General features: G+C 40.8%; 2 protein-coding genes across 6 annotated transcripts in view; both read right to left on the bottom strand.

Moving 5' to 3' along the window:
• The window catches only part of MCM9 (minichromosome maintenance 9 homologous recombination repair factor), a 52,166-nt gene extending 42,143 nt beyond the window's left edge, over positions 1 to 10,023 (bottom strand). The window contains exons 1-7 of one of the 2 annotated variants that reach the window (XM_048492166.1): positions 9,861 to 10,023; positions 7,258 to 7,574; positions 4,971 to 5,287; positions 3,703 to 3,784; positions 1,969 to 2,169; positions 1,108 to 1,233; positions 468 to 587 (exon numbers count right to left, since the gene is read on the bottom strand). In XM_048492166.1, coding sequence (XP_048348123.1) covers positions 468 to 587; positions 1,108 to 1,233; positions 1,969 to 2,169; positions 3,703 to 3,784; positions 4,971 to 5,287; positions 7,258 to 7,567 — 1,156 coding nt within the window. In that variant the 5' untranslated portion in view covers positions 7,568 to 7,574; positions 9,861 to 10,023. The remainder of the gene's footprint in view (positions 1 to 467; positions 588 to 1,107; positions 1,234 to 1,968; positions 2,170 to 3,702; positions 3,785 to 4,970; positions 5,288 to 7,257; positions 7,575 to 9,860) is intronic. The other variant, XM_048492157.1, reaches the window with a different exon arrangement.
• Positions 10,024 to 16,923: 6,900 nt separating this feature from the next.
• FAM184A (family with sequence similarity 184 member A) overlaps positions 16,924 to 19,467 on the bottom strand; it is a 98,352-nt gene continuing 95,808 nt past the window's right edge. For all 4 annotated transcript variants that reach the window (XM_048492144.1, XM_048492119.1, XM_048492135.1 and 1 more), the window contains one exon: positions 16,924 to 18,628. In XM_048492144.1, the coding sequence (XP_048348101.1) occupies positions 18,614 to 18,628 (15 nt within the window). In that variant the 3' untranslated portion in view covers positions 16,924 to 18,613. The remainder of the gene's footprint in view (positions 18,629 to 19,467) is intronic.

Below are 19,467 nucleotides of genomic sequence, written 5' to 3'. Positions count from 1 at the left end.
GACCAACCAGTGTCTGCTACTACCTTCCTTCAACAGCAACTCCTCCCCAACCCCATTTTATTTAAGATGGAAGCACAGGTGCCAAGAAACCCAGGCAGGATGTAGAGTCCGAAAACTTTCAGCTACAGAGAGGGTGAGAATGAGAAAAGGCAAATATGCACACTAGAAAAATGTGGGGCAGCTGTGTTTCAGTAGCAATTGAGTTCTCAAACTGGGGAAAGAGTTTGAATTGGGGAAAGGGGAAACTGGTACTTGTGCAGGATTTTAGCAGGCCATGAGAAAGTGTAGCACATTTGGGCTAGTTGATGGGAGAAATTTTTAAAATTAAAATACTGATTGCTTCCCTCCATCAGAATGGGTGTGGTTTTGTTGTGGAAAATTAAAGGTGTGTGCTGGGGGGGAGAGGGATTGTTCTTCCCACTCATTTTAGTATGCTCTCTCTGGATTATGACATAATCAGTATTTACCTGCACTTGTGGATCCAATTCCTGCTGTAAGTACAGATCGTGGGGTAATCTTTACTGCATATTTCAGAAACTGAGATTTTCCTGTCCCAGGGTCTCCAACCAATAAAAGATGAGATTCACCTTGTAGAGAAAAAATGTAGACATGTTTGCCAAACTGATTACTTTATAGGAAATCAACAAACAAGACACAATAAACCTGCAGAAATCTGAAGCAATGTTCATCAACATTCTGTTGTACAAAAAACCTCTTTCTATGTGTACTTGTACTTGTATATTTTGTGGCAGAAAAGATCACAGCCATCTGCTCTGTGTATTCCATTCACTGTTCCAGATTTGCCTACATGGCTTGTGTGTAAAGTGCAGTACGCTTTTAAAGTGCATATACACATACACATGCATAGAATTAAATAAGTGTAGGCCTCATAACCTGCAATAGTTAAACTGCAGTTTTGTAAGGTAAGGATTGCTAGTATCAGTTATGTTGCACATGCCTTGATGCTCATTGCTACAGGAATCAAAGTTTGTGTTGACTGTATTTTATAACAAGCTTTACATTGATCTCATATGATATGAAAAAGAAGTAAAAGGAAAACCATTACTTCTACATGCACAAGAGAGGAGGAGGGACATCTATACTGACCTCTAACTCGAGTGCCTGCAGCATCTTTTCTCTGAACACCTCCTGCAAGCACCATGGCTACAGCCAACTTCACAAGATACAACCCAAAAACCTGAGGGCACAAGCTTGCTAAAATTTCATTTCTTCCTGGAAAGAGAAGAAAAACCAGTTAGTACCACTAATACATTTTTAGAGGCTGGGTTAATTTTCTAAATTATAGTATTTAAAAGTTAGTTCCAACTGATGTGTGAGAAAAGATCACAGCTATGGATAGTGGATCTCTGACATATATATTCTACCACCAAGAACTCTATATGATGGATCTCTGACACATATATAGAGTTCTTCCCCCAAGAACTCTTTTTCCTCCATTCATTTAAATAGAAGAAAGTCTGCAGAGATAACATCCCTCCTCTGAAGAAAAAGAGAACTCTTGTATGTTCAAGAGAACCATATGCATATCTGATGACCTATGGAAGTCTAGGCTGCTGCAACAGCATATCATATGCATTATCACATGCAGATATAAGCAAGCAGCCACTGATGGACCTATCCTCCATGAATCAGATATCTCCATAACCTAACTGGTACCTTAAGACATGGCTCACAGACAGCATCCAACAAACAGGAATCATACATGCACATTAGAGTCAACAACTCATAATGGAGAAAAGCCCTAAGAGAATAAATGACCTTTCCTGAGCTTCCTCGTCCAAGTGCCAAATTGGGACAAGTTCTGAGATACTAAGCAGAATCCAATGGATGATGTAAGAAATGAATCCTGACAAATTCATGCTTCCCAGAAATCAGATCTAAAATCACCAGGGAATATGGCTCAAAAGGGAGAGGACAAACACTACTCTATTATTATCCTCTACAAACCTGCTAAGGGATCACTTCTATGTTTCCCCCAAAAGTCTTCAAATTCTTTGCGAATCTCCTCATCAATAATAAGTCCTGTCAGTTGCTCATTGTTCACTTGAATATAATTGGCCTTCAAGACAATTTCTACATCACATCGTGCATCTTGGTGAAAAGGTTTCCACCTCTGCATTACTATTCCATAAACTGTTATGTCATCACCTGAAAATAAAAGCAAGACTGATCACAATAGCATTGGAGGGATCACATAATCAGAACATATACAGATACTTTGTGCTGAGTCAGACCATTGGTCCATCTGACAGGCAAGAGCTCTGCAGAATCCACAACACTACATCTGTCCTATGATTAACTCTGGTTGATGACTGCTAACATCAATTTATCAGCTAAAGGTCTCCGTGGGCGGGCATAAATTAGCCCATCACCTAAGCAGGACTGTGTAGCAACATCTAGTTGGGCCTTCAGGTCAAAGTGGTCTGACCATGGCACTTGTTCAGAAAAAATCAAAGCCACATTTATCCCCATGTCAAAGATCAAATCCAGTATATGTGGGATCTGTCTTAATCTCAGTGCTACCATGAAAGAGACCAGGTCCGCTGCTTGTACAGATGAGGTCGTATATATATGAATGTTGAAATCCCACAAAAGAACAAGCTTGAGGAACCTGACATGACCTCTAGCAGTTTCGGCAGAGTATCTGCTGGTATACTAGGTGGCTGGTACACCAGCAGAATGGTATCCCACATCAAGCCCATGCAATCAATGCCAGATATTGTTGGGACAAGGATTGACCTAAAGGAGAAAGCCTCTGAATGAACATTGCCACTCCACTCCACTCCACCCCGCCCTTTTTCCAGGACTAATGGAGGACTGAGAAACCTGACAAGACAAGTTCTTTCAGGGCAACAGTTTCGCCCTCCCTAGTCCACATCTCGGTCACACACACCAGGTCCAACTTCCATGCTACAAAATAACTTTGTAGTGTCACAGTCTTATTACTAATGGACCTGGCATTATACAACACCAGTGTTGGAGAAGAGTATTTCCTAGACCCCCTACCATTGTGTTTTGGAATGGGACAAAAGTCAGAAGGTGGGTGAGCCTTACTATATCTCAACTGCCTTCTCCCACAGCTATATCTCTCTTGCCCAACAATCACTGGGATCCCCATCCTGGCCCCCTTTGGATGGATTAGTAGCTTCACCCCATCCTATAATGTCTTAACAATTAACCATTCCTAAAAGTAGAATATACACTTAGCAAAACTATACTAATCCCTATTGTCTACTGATTCGTTAATATACTTAGCCCATTAAAATAATAACCCTAAAAGCCCACCGTCAACGTTCCTGAGTGTTCTGGCAATCACTCCATTTCATCCTATATGAGAAACCAAGATTTCTACCATAACACCAGAATGATGATATTTTTCTTAACATGGATCTAATACTTAGGGAACACTTCAGAGTAAATTGTGCAAGATTCCAGAATAGATTATAGGTGCTTGGAAACTTCAGAAAACAAAAGTTGTATTATTTGATGCAATTACATTTTCATGTTGTATGAATACAATTATTTTAACACCAGCAAAGTAACATGATATAAATATTTATGTGGTCAAGACAAGTTCTCAATAGCAACAACAGTATTTAGAAAAAGCAATAGTCTGCTTTCTCCAAATGGGCACAGTCCTAGAAAAAGAAGTCATTTCACATTGGAAATCAAAGAGCTCACCAGATTTACAACTGTCAACTAAGTCATCTTCAAGAACGACCATCATAGAACGAGGGATACTGCCTACTGCTAGCCTTTGAACCTAGATGACAAAAATAATGTTTTAAAAAATGAAATCCTGTTTGCCAGCCATGCAAATAAATCTACAGCAGCTGTCACTCTGCTCATAAATGTATGGGTTAATCATTTGTGGTCATATTATAAAACTGTAATTCCTTGTCATTGGGAACTGATTCTTCTTGCTCACAGAGGTGACCAGGTAAGGGGCTATTTATAAGCCTGCCTACATTTTTTGTTATGGATTTCCTACATCAAAATATCTGCCTGAGAATTCTATATTTTTAATGGAAAGCTATTTGAATATGACCATTTTACTTTCCTGCACAGAGAGAAAAGTTGCATCTTTTTCTAAAAGTATGCAAATGATCCATAACATTTTGGCCACAGTGACAATGAAACTTGCCTTTAATCATAAGCATTTTAGGTGTATTAAATTGAATAATGAAATACACATTCCTCAACATTAGTTGTTATCTAGAAAAAGGCTAATTAAATTGCAACATTGCCCAGTGCTGTTATTCTCAGCTGACTTAAAGCACTCCTAAACATTTGAAGTAGCAGATTATTCCAGGTACTACTGCCTACTTAAAGATTAAAATGCTGCTCTTAAAAGGATGCAAAAATGAGATTTTGCTGAACCATAAGGATTTAATCCAAATGTCACATGAAAAGGAATAAAATGCACACAGCTAGAGAAAATATTTATTGACAAATACAGTGATGATTGTTGTATTGCTCATGCCCTTTAGGATAAATTCAATGACATTTCAGCATAGTATATTTGAGGCCAACCATGCTTTTGAAGGCAGAAAAACAAACAGCATTTGGAATAATTTCTGTGCTTGCTTCTAATTTAGTACATTGGTCAAAGCAGCCATCAATGCATCAGAATTTGTTTAGGCACTTTGCCAGTCTGAGCAAGCCTGATTGTCAGTTCCCAATTCCCATAATCTGCAATTATCTGTTTTTACAATCCAAGAATCATAACTTGACTTCTCAAGGTGGGTAGATGGGCAGCCATATCCCACCTCGGTTGAAAAGGAAGGGTCTGCAACTATGGTTTATCTGTCAAACATGCTCAGATTTTACTGTGTGGAACAACTTGTGGCATAGCTAATGTCAAAAAGGGGAAAGTTGAGTTTCTCCACTAATTCCTGAAGCAAATTAGTACCCAGAAAAAAAAGAGTTAATTTAAATATTTCAGAAACCTGCTCCTGAATCTTGATTTCTTGATAGTCTCTGCAACTGTTGGCAGCGCATGATATTCCTGAGAGAGAAGTGAATTTGGATGAATTGCAGCCTTCTTCACTAGGGCAGGTTGATGGACGGCAGAAAGTATAGTACTGTTCAAAGTCAGCCTTGACTACAAACACATGTTTGCATTTGTTGCACATGTAGTCTCGTTCAAACTCCAGGACCTTCACGAGGCTGGTACGAATAACAGTCCCAGTGATCGATAGGAAGTGTCCCACATCTTTGGTCTTTGGGATGTTTTCTCTTGTTAGCTCTGGGCAAACCGGCAAACCTAGTACAACATACAGGAAATATTTATCTTCTAAATTACAAGAGATTATAGCTTCAATTATCCTTGTTTATTTGGAAGTAAGTCCACTGGGCATGGTTGGAGGTATATGATATAGCAGCTTTGCTGAAGGTAAGATAGTCTAAGGCTGGCCAATATCTGTACAGGACACCTTCTGGGAACAACCCACCTAAATCTCCATGGGGGAAGAAAAGCAGGATATCACTGCAATTGAACAATTGCTGTATTCTGTGGATTTATTCCCAAATGAGTGTAAATAGGACCACAGCCTAAAGTTTTTTTCCCCAAACTATATTTGAAACTGTTGTTACTATTGTTTTCATAACTATGTATCTCTTAACTGAAAAACAGAAACTGGCCATACTAATGACACACATCTGGATCCTACACAGTGCAAGTGGAGATGAGTGGCTTAAGCGATGACTTTCATTATCTCTGAAATTGTGCCCTCGTGGGACAATGGTCCTGCACAGGATCCCATAGGATTGAAGCAAGACGGGGAGAACTGGCAAAAATTGCACTTCCCTTTTTTCTTAAATGTACACTTAGGGTCAAACCCCATATTATCTTTGTATCAAAAGCACGACCATTAAAGCTAGGTCTTAATGAACCAACTAAGTATATTAATGTATTGTTGAAGACTTTCATGCCCGGATTCAACTGGTTTTTGTGGGTTTTCCAGGCTGTGTGGTCATGGTCTGGTAGATCTTGTTCCTAATGTTTTGCCTGCATCTGTGGCTGGCATCTTCAGAGATGTATCACAGAGAGAAGTCTGTTACACACTGTGTCCAGTGAGAAGGGAATGTTTAGTGGGGTATATATTGTCCATGTCCCAGGTTGGGGAACCAATCAGCAAGTATTTGGGTGGAATTTGCTATGCAAAGGTGTGGTTAACATTAGGAACAAGATCTGCCAGACTACGGCCACACAGCCCACAACAAAAAGTATATTAATATTTGAACATTCATTTGCACATGCAATCTTTAACAGTTATTTCATATTGGTATAGAATTCAGTAAGCCAGTAAATTCCTGTGCAAAAAGGAAAACTGTCCCAAAGCCCCAAGAATAATCATGGACAGTTATTTCTGGAATATGCCCAGAATAACTTCCTTACTCAGGTTGATTTCTTCAGTTCTGGGAGAGTTGTGAAGTTATTATTGGGCCAAGAAATTTGCTAAAAAACCCTTAATCTTTATCCATCTATCCATTACTCTGTCATGTTCAAACGTGCATGTTGGAGGTAATATTTTACCTGACTGTCTTGGCAGAAAAATTCAGAACCAATAGAGTATGGCATGAGAAATATCCATGAACTTCTATAATCCTCAGTATCCTTGAGGTACACATCAGGATACATGAGGAAACATTTTACTGAAATGAAAATACTAAACCAAAAACACTTTGTACATTTTTTTGGACAAAAGTTTCAGAGCTCAGAATATCTGTTAAACTAAACATATATCAAACAATTAGGCCAACAGCGTGGGTCATCTTCATATTTCAGAGAGCAGTCAGAGGCTCGAGAGAGCCTGCTCTTAAAGCCTGTGTATACATCCTAATTCAGACAAACCTTCAGCACTTCAGTTAGCTATTGCACATCTTTCTGGCATCACTGTCAGACAAAACATCAGATCAACTTAAGGGACTGGCTCGATTTATTCTTTGTTGAACTGTTTTTCCAGACATGCCCTCATGCCCAGGATAGCATCAAAGATGAAGATAGTCTCCTGAGCAAGCATCAGGTCATTAATGACCCTTGGAGTGACATTACATCATGACATTTACTAGGGGGCAGTTCAGTAAATTACAGTATTATTGCATCTCTCCTAATTACTTTTCACTAAAATGAAAAGAGAAATAAGAAAATAATGGACAATTGCAACATTGCTTTTCGAAATTGAAAGGCCAGGAAAATCTCCTACACAAAATGCGCATGCAACTGCATCTTACCTGAGATTCTGGCATGAAGATTCTGCTTAATGCTGACATCCTGACCTTGAGGAAAAGACTGAAAAACTGACAAAGCTGTCCTCCGCAATGCATTATCAAAGATGGGGAGTACTTCATTAGGAAACGCATTGAAATATTCACCAATTTCCATGTTGGTCTCAAAAAGTGTCAGAGCATCAATAATAATTGAGTAATGAGCATCATCGTCTTTTTCTCTTAAAATCTGCAAGAGGCCATTTTTGTGGTGTTCCAAAATATATGACTCAAAGACTTGTCCAGTTAGATTTACTTGTTCAGTATTCAGAAGCATTATGAGTCTACAATTAGAAGACAGACAAAATTCTACTAGCCAGTTAAAACATACTTCATCATTTAATTTAATTGTTTAAAACATTATACTGTCTGTGATTCACAAACCATACAAACAGTTCCAATTTGAACTGTCGAAGGCTTTCACGGCCGGATTCAACTGGTTCTGGTGGGTTTTCTGGGCAGTGTGGCCGTGGTCTGGTGGATCCTGCTCCCAACGTTTCACCTGAATCTGTGGCCGGCATCTCCAGAGGTGTATCACAGAGGGAAGTCTATAGTGTGTAACAGACTTCCCTCTGTGACACACCTCTGGAGATGCCAGCCACAGCTGCAGGGAAACGTTGGGAGCAGGATCCACCAGACCACGGCCACACCGCCCGGAAAACCCACCAGAACCAATTCCAATTTGACTGCTTTAGTTGAACTTGTTATGTCTTCCTCATAGCACAGTTTTATTAGGTAGTTTACTTCATTTATATGCTACCTTTATCCTCAGTAGCGACCCAAGCAGCTCACTTTCCCCTCTCCTGCATTTTATACTCACAACAACCTGGCAAGGTTGGTTAGACTGAGAGTGTGTGACTATGCCAAAGCCATCCAGCGTGCTTCTACGGCAGAGTGGGGATTCAAACCTGGCTTTCCCTTTTCTGAGTCTAGCATTCTAACAACTATACCACTATGTGGGATCTTGTTCACATTGCCTCCTGTCCTGCACATTCAAATCCTAACATGCTAACAGATCTCTTCTCTGCTCTGTGAATCTACACAACCTTATTTTAACCAGAACAAACAGATCCATAGGCATCTATTAAGAACAACTAAATGTGAACTCCATGTTCAAGGGGAGGACCCTACAATCCTTAGATGTTTGAGGGCTAAAATGACTATGACAGTCTCCTTGCCTGAGAGAGGACATTACTGACCCAAAGTCAAGTCACAGATAAATGTAACAAAGATTATAGATATGCACCGACAAAGTATATACAGAGCCACAATGTGGATCAGAGACAGGCTGGATGGAGAGATGGGGTTTAACTGTTCAACCTGTTATTGATTTTGATAACTGACACTTGGCTGCTAAAGGAAAAAACAGCCCTTTCCAGTGGTTGAGGGAGGGTTCAAATGAGGCTCAGGCTCCAGTTCTAGCCCAACACCTTAGACACAACACCCAGACACAACACTAACTTCAGCCCTGCTTCTAGACGTTTCACCCACTTATCAACAGGGGTCAGAGTGGTTCTTTCTAAAGCAGGGGTAGGGAACCTGCGGCTCGAGAGCCACATGTGGCTCTTCTGCCCTTGCACTGTGCCTCCACAAGCCGAGCCGCCAGCCCCATCCTTGCCCGGGCGCACCAACTGCCCACGGTCAGCTGGGCCGCGCCACGGGCTTCCCCTCTTGCCCGCCCCATTGGAGTGGGGCAGGCGCTTTCCCGGTGGCCGGCAAGGCTGAGCCGCTGGCTTTATCCTTGCCCGCCCTGCAGGCAGCAGGGTGGGCACATCCATGTGCTTCTCAGAATGAGCGGAGTAAAAGGTAAAAAAACCCCTATATATATATAGTGTTATCTTTATTTTAAATGTCAAAAATTATTTGCGGCTCCAAGTGTTTTCTTTTCCCGTAGAAAACGGGTCCAAATGGCTCTTTGAGTGTTAAAGGTTCCCTACCCCTGTTCTAAAGAGAGGCACAAGAGTTCGCCTTCTAACCCGCTAGCAGTGATTTCTGACTCCCAGGTGTGTCCATAGCCTTGCTTCATGGAGCAAGTCACTTGGGCAGGAGCAGCTTGTCCTGTAGGAGCCAGAAAAGCGGAACCTCCTCAAACTCCCTGGTCGGCGCTACTGTTAAGGGCACCAGATAGCTTTTGTGCTATACCTTCCAGGGCAAGGATAATGCACTGTACACCATGCCCAGTGCAAATCTTGTCAGGGAAACGCATTAGTTCCCGGGTGCGTTGGGATAACTAAGACTTATAGTCATTCAAACTGCCGAGAACGGAAACGGTAAAGAGGAAGAGGCGGGCGCTCCAACGCAGGTCTGCAACGCTCGCAGCCGCGGGAAGATCGAGCCCAGCAATCAAATATCCCGGGGAGTTTGGCGCCTGGCGCGCGGAAGGCGGGCCTGTCACGCGCAAGGCGCCAAGCCGTCCAGGATTCCCCTGCAGGGCTCTTCACTGCAGCCGCCAAAGGCGGACCGACCCGACCCGCGCCGCGCCAGCGAGGCCGCCAGCCACCCTTTGCAGTCACAGAAGCCAGCCTCGGAGAGGGCTGCTCTGCCAGGTGACGCGCGAACGAGCTACATACCTGGAGCGGCACCAAACTAAGAGCCAGTCGGGTGGCACAGAGAAGACGGCGGGAGGGACGGATCCTGGAGGAGGAGCCAGCCGCGGCGGACTCCTCCCCTCCTCCCCTCCCCTCCCCTTCTCGACTGGAAGGAGGAAAGCTGGGGGGCTTTGCTTGGCTAGGAGCCGCCTTCTACCTGCAGGAGTTCTGCCCGAGTAACCCGAGGAGGTCTCCGTCTCTGCTTACTTTTTCTCTCTGGCTGGCCCGGCAGAAGGCAGGAAAGGAAGGACGGATCTGTAAAAATAAACCAAGGGAGTCGAGGACGTGGCAGTGTGCTGTCGTCCACGTGTGGCAGAGGTTTTTTTGTGTGGTCACCAGGCTTGAATTTAGTCTAAATGTCGGACACTTGTAGTCTAACTGTCGGACATTTGCAGATGATTATGGAAATGAAATTGTGTTGGACTTGCTGGCTGTGGGAAGTGGAAATAATCCGGCATTGCGGCAGGCTGCTTTTGAAGACCAAGAGTGATTCCACACAGCATATTTAGAACGAGTTGCAATCGTTATGAATGAACTGCAACGAGTGAAATGCACTGATTGTGTTTATAACGATTGCAGCTCGTTATAAATATGTTGTGTGGAATCTGTACTACAGTAGCTTATTGATTTCTCACTATGGATGGGGACGAATCGGATGAGGGATGGCTTTACATGCAGAACACCCACTAGAATTTAAACTGATACAAACATCTTTACCATGCAACTTTTACGTTTTGATTAATTTTTTCGTCCATTTAGTCCATTTTTTAAATGTGCTTGCTACCCCCCAAGAAGCTCAGGAGTGCATATGTGGTTCTCCTGTACACCTCACAGCAACCTCCTCTTGAGGTAGGTTAACTGAGAATGACAAGCTCAAAGTCACCCAGTAAGTTTCATAGGTGGCACTCTTACCTGGGTGAGTAAAATGCCATCAAGTCACAGCTGATTTATGACAACCTTGTAGGGTTTTCAAGGCAAGGGACGTCGAGGTGATTTGCATTGCCTGCCTCTGCATAGTTTCTCTAGAATTCCTTGATGACCTCCCATCCAGATATTAACCAGGGCTGACCCTGCTTAACTTCCAAGATTTGGAAAGATTGGGCTAGCCTGGGCCACTCAGGTCAACACTCTTAACTACTACACCCTAAATGGGTCAACTGGTGAAGTGCATTTTAGCCTATGAAAGTCTGCACTGTGATGGATCAGGTAGTCTTTAAGGTGCCACAAGACTTCCTTTAGTTTTTGCTGCTACAGACTAGCAGAAGGTAAATGCTGGCAGTAATAATTTACATTTAGGGAGGTTTTAAAAATCATATTTTACTGCTAGCCTGCAGTAATGCACTGCTAGCCAGTGCATTAGATAATAAAACCTGTTTGCAGTTCTAAATTATAATCAAGAATGCAGGAGAAAATCTCTTACCTAATAATTCAAGGTTGTTGAGTATTTTTTATGGCAGCCCTGTGAATTAATGATCTATCATTAACAGCCTTGCTCAGTTGTTGCACATTGAGGGCCATTGCTTCCTTGATTGAGGCAATCCATCTCATATTGGGTCTTCTTCTTTTCCTGCCGGCTTTCAGTTTTCGATTAATACTGTCTTCTCATAATGTGACCAAAGTACTATAGCTTCAGTTTAGTTATTTTAACTTCTAGGGAGAATTTGGGCTTGATTTGATTGAGAATCTACTGATGTGTCTTTTTGGCAGTCCACAGCATCTGTAAAACTCTTCTCCAACACCACATTTCAAATGAAACCACTTTCTTCTTGTCAGCTGTTGTCATTGTCCAATTTTTGCACCCATGCAATGCAATGAGAATTACTGTGGTATGAGTTCTCTTGATCTTGGTTGCCAGTGGCAAATCCTTACACTTAAGAATCTTTTCTAGCTCCTGGGCTGCCCTTCTGTTCCTCAATCTCCTTTGGATTTCTTGGTTGCAGTCTCCCTTTTGGTTGATGATGGAGCCAAGAAATAGAAACTCTTCAACACAGATCTAATTTATCACCTTGACAGTGCAATTTAAGTAAAGTTACTTCTAGGTCCACTGATGTCAATTAAAAATATGCATTTTTAAACAAGATATATATTTTAGATAGATATTTATTATTACGGCCTTTTGGCCAGCCAAAAGATATATATTTTGATTTTCCTGAGCATATGAACTCAGTGTTCAAAGGATGAAGCCTGAAATTATTGACAGATTAGGGATCAAGTACATTTTAAAGGTAATCTTTTTTATTATTACGTTGACAGAAATGGGCTCTGATCCATTTTGGATCCAGTTGTTTTTAGATGACATATGGATAGAAAGCTGCATATTCCTGGACTCTTAAAGTAGCAGAATGGCATTAAACTATCATTCTTTATACCTGCAGATAGCACATTATAAAATCATAGGAAGCATTATCTTTCATTTGGTTAGAAGAGAACTGCCACCTCTATGAAAATAATTATGTATCATCTGTTGTCCTAAGGCTATTTTTTTTTAATTTGCATATTTAAAATGTTGCTTCAGGTCTTTGGACATATAGGCCCCTTCCGCACACACAGAATAATGCACTTTCAATCCACTTTCACAATTGTTTGCAAGTGGATTTTGCTATTTTGCACAGTAAAATCCAGCTGCAAAGTGCATTGAAAGTGGATTGAAAGTGCATTATTCTGCTTGTGCGGAAGGGGCCATAGTCTCAAGTCTATGGTGTATTGCAGTGATATACTCTTTTCTCCTTCGTCAATATCAACTTTTATTTTTGACTTTATGTTAAAAATCAACACAAGGCAAGGTGCCATATCATTTATCCTGTTGCTCCCAATTCCAAATCAGAAAGAGGCTTCCAAAAATGGGCTTGGATCCAACCCAAAATGTTCACAAAGGGTAGCATATCTGTCCTTAGAGTCTGACTTTCTCCTTCTGCACCCAAAATATCATACAAACTGCTGCTCCTTGGGGACAGGAGAATCCTGGAAACCAGATGGGGCATTTTGGGCTGTAGCAGGAACAAAAGTCCTGCTGATGACCCTCCTTCCACCCTCTGAAATGGGCCCAAACCATTGTCTCCGGCTTGATGGTGAATCACTCAGCCTGATCCAACCTCAGAGCATGTATGTGAAAAAGGAGGAGGGGGGTTGGTTGGTTCAAATGCTGCAGTTTAAAGATGGAAAAAAGTAGGGCTGTACCAAGCACAGTTTAAAGATAAAGAGTTGAGGGATTTTAGAGAAATGGAAAGGGTTTCAAAAATCGTTTCATGTTGGCTGGAAGAGGTATGGAACTTGCAGGGAGTTGTTATTACCTGGCTTGCCTATGATAGGCTGGGTTGGTGAACTATAAGAATGAAGTTACAAAATTCTGTGACCATTTGGGCAGTTAGGGAAAGTTGCTTTTATTGCATTTAGCAGATAGACCTGGAAAACACACGCACACATAAACCCACACCTAGATCAGCCAAGGAACAAGTTTCTCATTTAGATACAAATGTATCAAATCCAAAGTAATTGAAATAACTCTTCTATACTTCTCAAGGCAGGATATAGTAATCTTGGGGACAGTGGCACAAGAGGGTTGTGTTTTTCTTATATTTTATTTTCCTTGCTAAGTTTCTTTATAATTTTAAATTTGAAAAATTACTTTAAATAACTATCAAAATGTTTCTCAGTTTTCATGCTAAGTGCTAGTAAATTAATATGAAATGAAAAGATTCCAAAATATTCTTATGGGTACTTTGAGTAAAGCCTCATGTATGCCTCATGTTATACACATTTTAAGTGTGAAAAATAGTATATGCTAACTTGAATCTTAACTGATTGTTTGATGCACTTGTGTGCATACAATGTGGTTAAACTCTGTTCCTTGTGTGCATACAATGTGGTTAAACTCTGTTCCTTGTAAGTGGTAGCATCAGATCCCTACTGTCATACCTTGCCGTGTAGATTGTGAGTGGCCAGTTCACAATCATTGCAACTTTCAATTGGACCTGATAAAGGTATTGTGCTTATAGATTTTTTCCTAATTTTCCTATCTGAAAATTTTGCCTGCTTTGGATTCTGCTACTGTTATGGAAATATTGGAAGATGACCTTTACCATGCGGGCGATGGAGGCACGCCTCTGGATAAAAACATGACCTCCGCTACTAGGGACAATGTTACACCTAATATGGGCCATTTCCTCAAGACGTAACGCCATGTTTCCCCACGCCGCACAAGAGCGGGCTGGCGCAGTGCGAGCCCGCTCGCGATGCAAGTACGCGACCCGGCAAAGCCGGAGGACGGCAGATCGCAGGCGGTTCAAGCAACGAGCTTCCCTGCGCCTCGCCAGCCTCATTTGCTGGCCGAGACCTTCGCTGGCCTGCGGAAACTGATGCAATTCGCCCACGCTGCTTCCCTCCTCACCCCTGGAAGGTCGGAGGACAGTGTGGGCGGGCTGCGACGCCCGCAGGCTACGGCAGCAGGGCACCGGTGAGTGGGGCGGATTGATCGGATGACAGCCGTCTTCCCGGTGGCATGCTGGTTCACGTGCGACCGGCCGCCAAGCAGGGAAGACGCTCTCTCCCCAACAACAACCCTTTAAAGGGTTGTTGTTTAGGGCGGCTTGACGCCGCCCTGGGGGGAGGGAAGAAGAGTCAACGCAGCAGCGGCGCCTGTGCGAACGGCAGCCTGGGGGCGCCTTTTTTGGCGCCCCCAGGCCGTCATAAATGGGCCGTGCGGAAACGGCCATGGTTACCTGGAGTCTGTGCAACAAAATGATGAAGATTGGAGCCGTGAATAAAGGAAATAGTTGGGCACCATTTCTAGTGACCACACTTTCAATGCCTATAGCTAGTGGGATTATATTGTCACTTTCACTTTTATTGTATCCTACTCTTCCTTGGCAGCCAGCCCATGACATTTTTCCTGGTCTTCCTTCAAGAAGCTCAGGATACTGTATATGGCTCTCCTTTCCCCAACAGCCCTCTAAAGTGTTAGGATGAGACAGCAAGTGACTAGCCTGTGTCACCCAGTGACATGACCATGGTATTCCTAGGAGGCCTCCCATCCAAATACATGCAGGGCTGAGGCTGAGTGACTGGCCTAAGATGACTCAGCAAATTTCCATGGTGGAGTGGGAATAAACTACTAGTTACTAGTTACCTTAACTACTACACCACACTGCCTCTCAGATGTCCCACATAGAGAGGATTAAATGATGTGTTACTATTAACTATTAAGCTACTGAGGTTACTTACATTAAATATGGCCACTCCTATTCCAACATTTTTCAACGTTTACGACACTATTTGCTCATACGGCAAGCATAGGAGAGCTGAATGGCAGAATTCAAAAACAACACCTAGTATATAGAAAGTATATAGAACACCTAGTATATAGAAAGTGAGTTTTCACAATGCATGCTTCCATTGCAAATTTGGCACAAGGGCTTAATGATTTCAAGGTATCCTTGAATGACATTTTACTAATGACAGTTGCTGGATGTTGTGGGAGCCAGCATGGTGTAGTGGTTAAGAGCAGGTAGACTCTAATTTGAGAACTGGGTTTGATTCTCCACTCCTCCACTCAAGCAGCAGAGTCTTATTTGGTGAACCAAATTTGTTTCCCTGCTCCTGTACCTGAAACTTGCTGGGTGACCTTGGGCTAGTCACAGTTCTTCGGAACTATCTGTCTATTGAGGGGAGAAGAAGGGAAAAGAGTTTGTAAACCTTTTTGAGTCTCCTTGCAGAAGAGAAAGGAGGTAATCCAAACGCTTCTTTTTCTGGGCTATGTGGGTGTGGTCTAGTAGCTTTAGTTCCTAACATTTCACTTCTGTGGCTGGCATCTTCAAAGGCATGCCATGATACGATGTGTTTCTCTTTGTGGCACAGTGTGCCACAGTACCCAATTGATTGCAGCCGTGAAAGCCTTTTAATGATACTTTGCATAGCAGCATTGTGCCTGGATTTAGCTTCTGTCATGCATCACAATAGCAAAGGGTGTGCAGGAAGCAGCCAGGAACCCTACCATCATGGCTAGATCCAACTCTGCTGGGACTCCTCCACCCAAGAAACATTTGTATTGAGTTTTAATATCATTTGTGTTTGATTTTTATTCATGTTGTTCCTTTGGGAGCCAATCTTGGCTGAAAAAAAATGATAAAAACATAATTATTGTTAGTTCTATCAAGATACCTATAATGTTTTACAGAGCTTCATAAATGGCTCTGAATTTACAATATAAATTTTGACAATGACATAAAAACACAAATAATGTTTGCATACATGCTATCACTGTGAATATAAGGCAGCTTCTGTGTCCTCTTGGTATAGTGGTTCAAATGTTGGGCTAGGATCTAGGGGGACCCAGGTCTGAATCTTGACTCTGCTGTGAAGCCTTTGCTGGGTGAACTTATGTCAGTAATGCTCTCAGCCTCACCAGAGTTGTTGTGAGGGTAAGATCAAGAAAGGGAGACTAATGTATGTCACTCTGAAATCTTTAAAGGAAAAGCAGGATAAAAAAAGAACCAAAATAAATATGCCAAACAAGCCAGGCCATGAAAATGAATAATATAGCCCAGAATCCTACTCAATTCTCAGGGATCCTTGGCAGATGTGCAAGAGTTCCTCACCAAACAGAAGTATGTGGAAAAGAGTTTCCTGTGGTCAGAAATCTGAATAATACTGCAATTGAATCTTTACAAAAAGGCAAAATGAGGAAGACTTTAGTTCTTGCAAGTTTGCACATGAAAACACTATAGGAATAGTAATAGTAATAGGCAAATAGGAATAAACAGCCCGGTGTAGCTGGTAGATTTCTGAGAACACACTATTGTGGTAGATGTAAGTCTGGGAACAACAATGATGATTCCTTCTCTCTATGGAAAATGGCCGTTTAATGGCAGATTCCCCTGATGCATCATCTACTAGAATGATTTTTAATTTTTCCTCACCCAGAATGTTGAAATGGACAATATGTTTAAATACTAGAATACAGTTATCAATTCTAGGTACAAAAAACGCTCAATTCTTTTAAAATTAAATGATACAACAAGAGAACAAACAAAACACAAGAAATACTTAATCATATCAAAATTATCCAGTGTGTTTATTTCAGATAACAGCCAAGAAATCTGACTTTGACTCAATATGGCTTTCTTCTAATGTAAAGGCTGCACATACCTACAGTTAAATCCATCAACCATAGAGTATCTGCCAAATGCTGCTTCAGATCAGCAGCAGAATGTTGGAACATTTTCAGGCTGAGTATACAGGAGAGACATTTTTAAAATTTTGATTTAGAATATATTTTATATGAAAACATACAAATTATTATTTTATACATATGCTACATATAAAACTTACTATTGTAACTAGTGATGGTATCTTTGATTAATTATGCTTTTGCATAATGGGAAGACGCAGTCATGGCATCAGCAGAAATAATTAAGAGCGAGCTTTTTCTCTAAGGATAAAAATCTGACTTAAAATAACCAAGCAATTGTCCCCTCCCCACCACTTAAAGATATAAAGATCAGGTTTTAAAGTACATTCATAAAATAAACAAAAAAATTCTCCCTGAGATTACCAGTGTTGGTTACCTTGTGGTAATCTTGGAACTAATAACATCAACAAACGTATGTAAACCTGATTTGCCGGTATATTACAACTTTTCTGCCAGAGGACTCATGCAACTGTAAAATAGGTGTAATAGAATGGAAAATCAGGCTCACTCTCCCTGTGAAAAAGGTCATGTGGTCCCTGGGTTAATTTCATCGTGGAAAAAGAAACGTTCTTAGTAAATTAAGTATGCTGGAGCTTTAATGAAAGATTAACATGCTTTATTATGCATAATTAGTTTAGCACTATTTTTTAAGCCTGAGTTTTGCCCAAAGGATGATTATGTCCTCAAAATGCAGATTTCCATAAATGATTTTTCATTTAATCAGCAATACATAGTTTAGTACCCCAAATGTTCTAAACAGCATTGTCTTTATAGGTATTTATAAAACATTTATGACAAAGTTGTGATGAAATTCAACATTAAAGTATAGTAATCATAATTGCTAGAGGGCAGATCAGTTGTTGACAATAAATAAGGATGCCATCTTTGTAACTATGGTTTTAACAAAAATCACTCAGCTCTAAAGGCCACCAGCTATACTACTGTAGACTTATTGATTTTGCATTCTTCACCACTTTTAAAATAAACACAATTTCCAAAGTTAAGTTCTACAAGATAACTAAAAAGAAAACAGAAGGGTTTAAACATATCTTGCAACAGTCTAGTTTTTTTAAAAAAACTTGACTGTTTCTTTTGATATACAATAACCATGCAATTGATTGCATTTCAGAAGGGAGATAGGAGGGGAAAGCCTTTCCTGAACCCAAAGAAAATACATATTTATAGGAAAGGAGGGAAGCATTAAGTTTCTTCTATGAAAATTTATTATGCAGTAATTACAAAGTTTAGAGACTCTTCCATTTTAAATATAAATAAGTGTCATTAAGCACATTTGTTTACCATGTCAAGTGATTCCAACAAATATCACATAAAATACAGTGCATTTTCAAATCAGAGACAAATACTTTCTCATTCACAGTGTTTGACATATTACAGGAAAGCTTGTTCACATAAGGGTTTAGTTTAAGGTCATGCTCTTATGAACATTCCACACCACGCTGTGCCACACACAAAAATAATCTCTCAGAATGTGAAGTAACGGGCAAACCATTCTTGGCGCTGGGGATCTGGTGAAGCCACTGGAGAAGCTTCAGTCTGAAGAGGGCTAAATTCACAAAAAGAAAAGAGAAATTTAACCTGCAACCAAAAGTGAAAATGCAAAAGGGCTGGAAAAAGCAGAGAAAAGCCAAAACATTGTCAATGAATGAAGAATTGCACCTAACTAGTATATAGTGTAGCTTAATGTCCCTTTTTTCTACCTCCAATCATCCACTCCATTAGAGAGCATCAGCAGTACAGACAAAGTCACAAAGCCATATGACAAGAAAAATAGTATTTTGAAGAAAAAAATGAATGGGATTGCTGATTTAGAAAAAAAAATAGTATTGGATTTTTGGAAGGGCCTCTTTTAGCATCCTTTTCTTCTGGTCAAATTAGTTGCCAGAATTATGATTGCAAGCATCACATTAAAAGACATGCTGTGCAGACTGGTAAATAATGGAACAATGACATTTTAAATGTTATGTAACTCAAACTGAATTATAGTTTCATGCACATGGGATGGATACGTTACATCAAGGAACTCAATGCAAAGCAAGCACACTTTTTAACAGACAAATGTAACTCCCAAGCAAACATGGATGAATTATTTTCTACATGAACTTTAATTCATTCATAAAATTATATTCTTTGGTTACAAAAATTAAGAAAATAATCCCTACCAGATATTTTGGCAAAAGGCACGAATTAATTTGCAATGGAAACTCCAGCGTCACAATCCACAAATTCATGCACATGCATGCTAATGATGTCTGAGCATATACATGTGTATTACATGCATAGGGAAAAATAAGGAACATTAAACATTTAAAGGAACTGTATTTTGCCTTTAGAAATAAAACCTAATTACTTTATAACCTTATTACACTTCCCCTCTCCCCAACT

This window comes from Sphaerodactylus townsendi, linkage group LG01, assembly GCF_021028975.2.
Source record: "Sphaerodactylus townsendi isolate TG3544 linkage group LG01, MPM_Stown_v2.3, whole genome shotgun sequence".
NCBI lineage: Eukaryota > Metazoa > Chordata > Lepidosauria > Squamata > Sphaerodactylidae > Sphaerodactylus > Sphaerodactylus townsendi.
The sequence above is the reverse complement of the archived record's forward strand: the minus strand, read 5'-3'. Positions and strand labels throughout refer to the sequence as shown.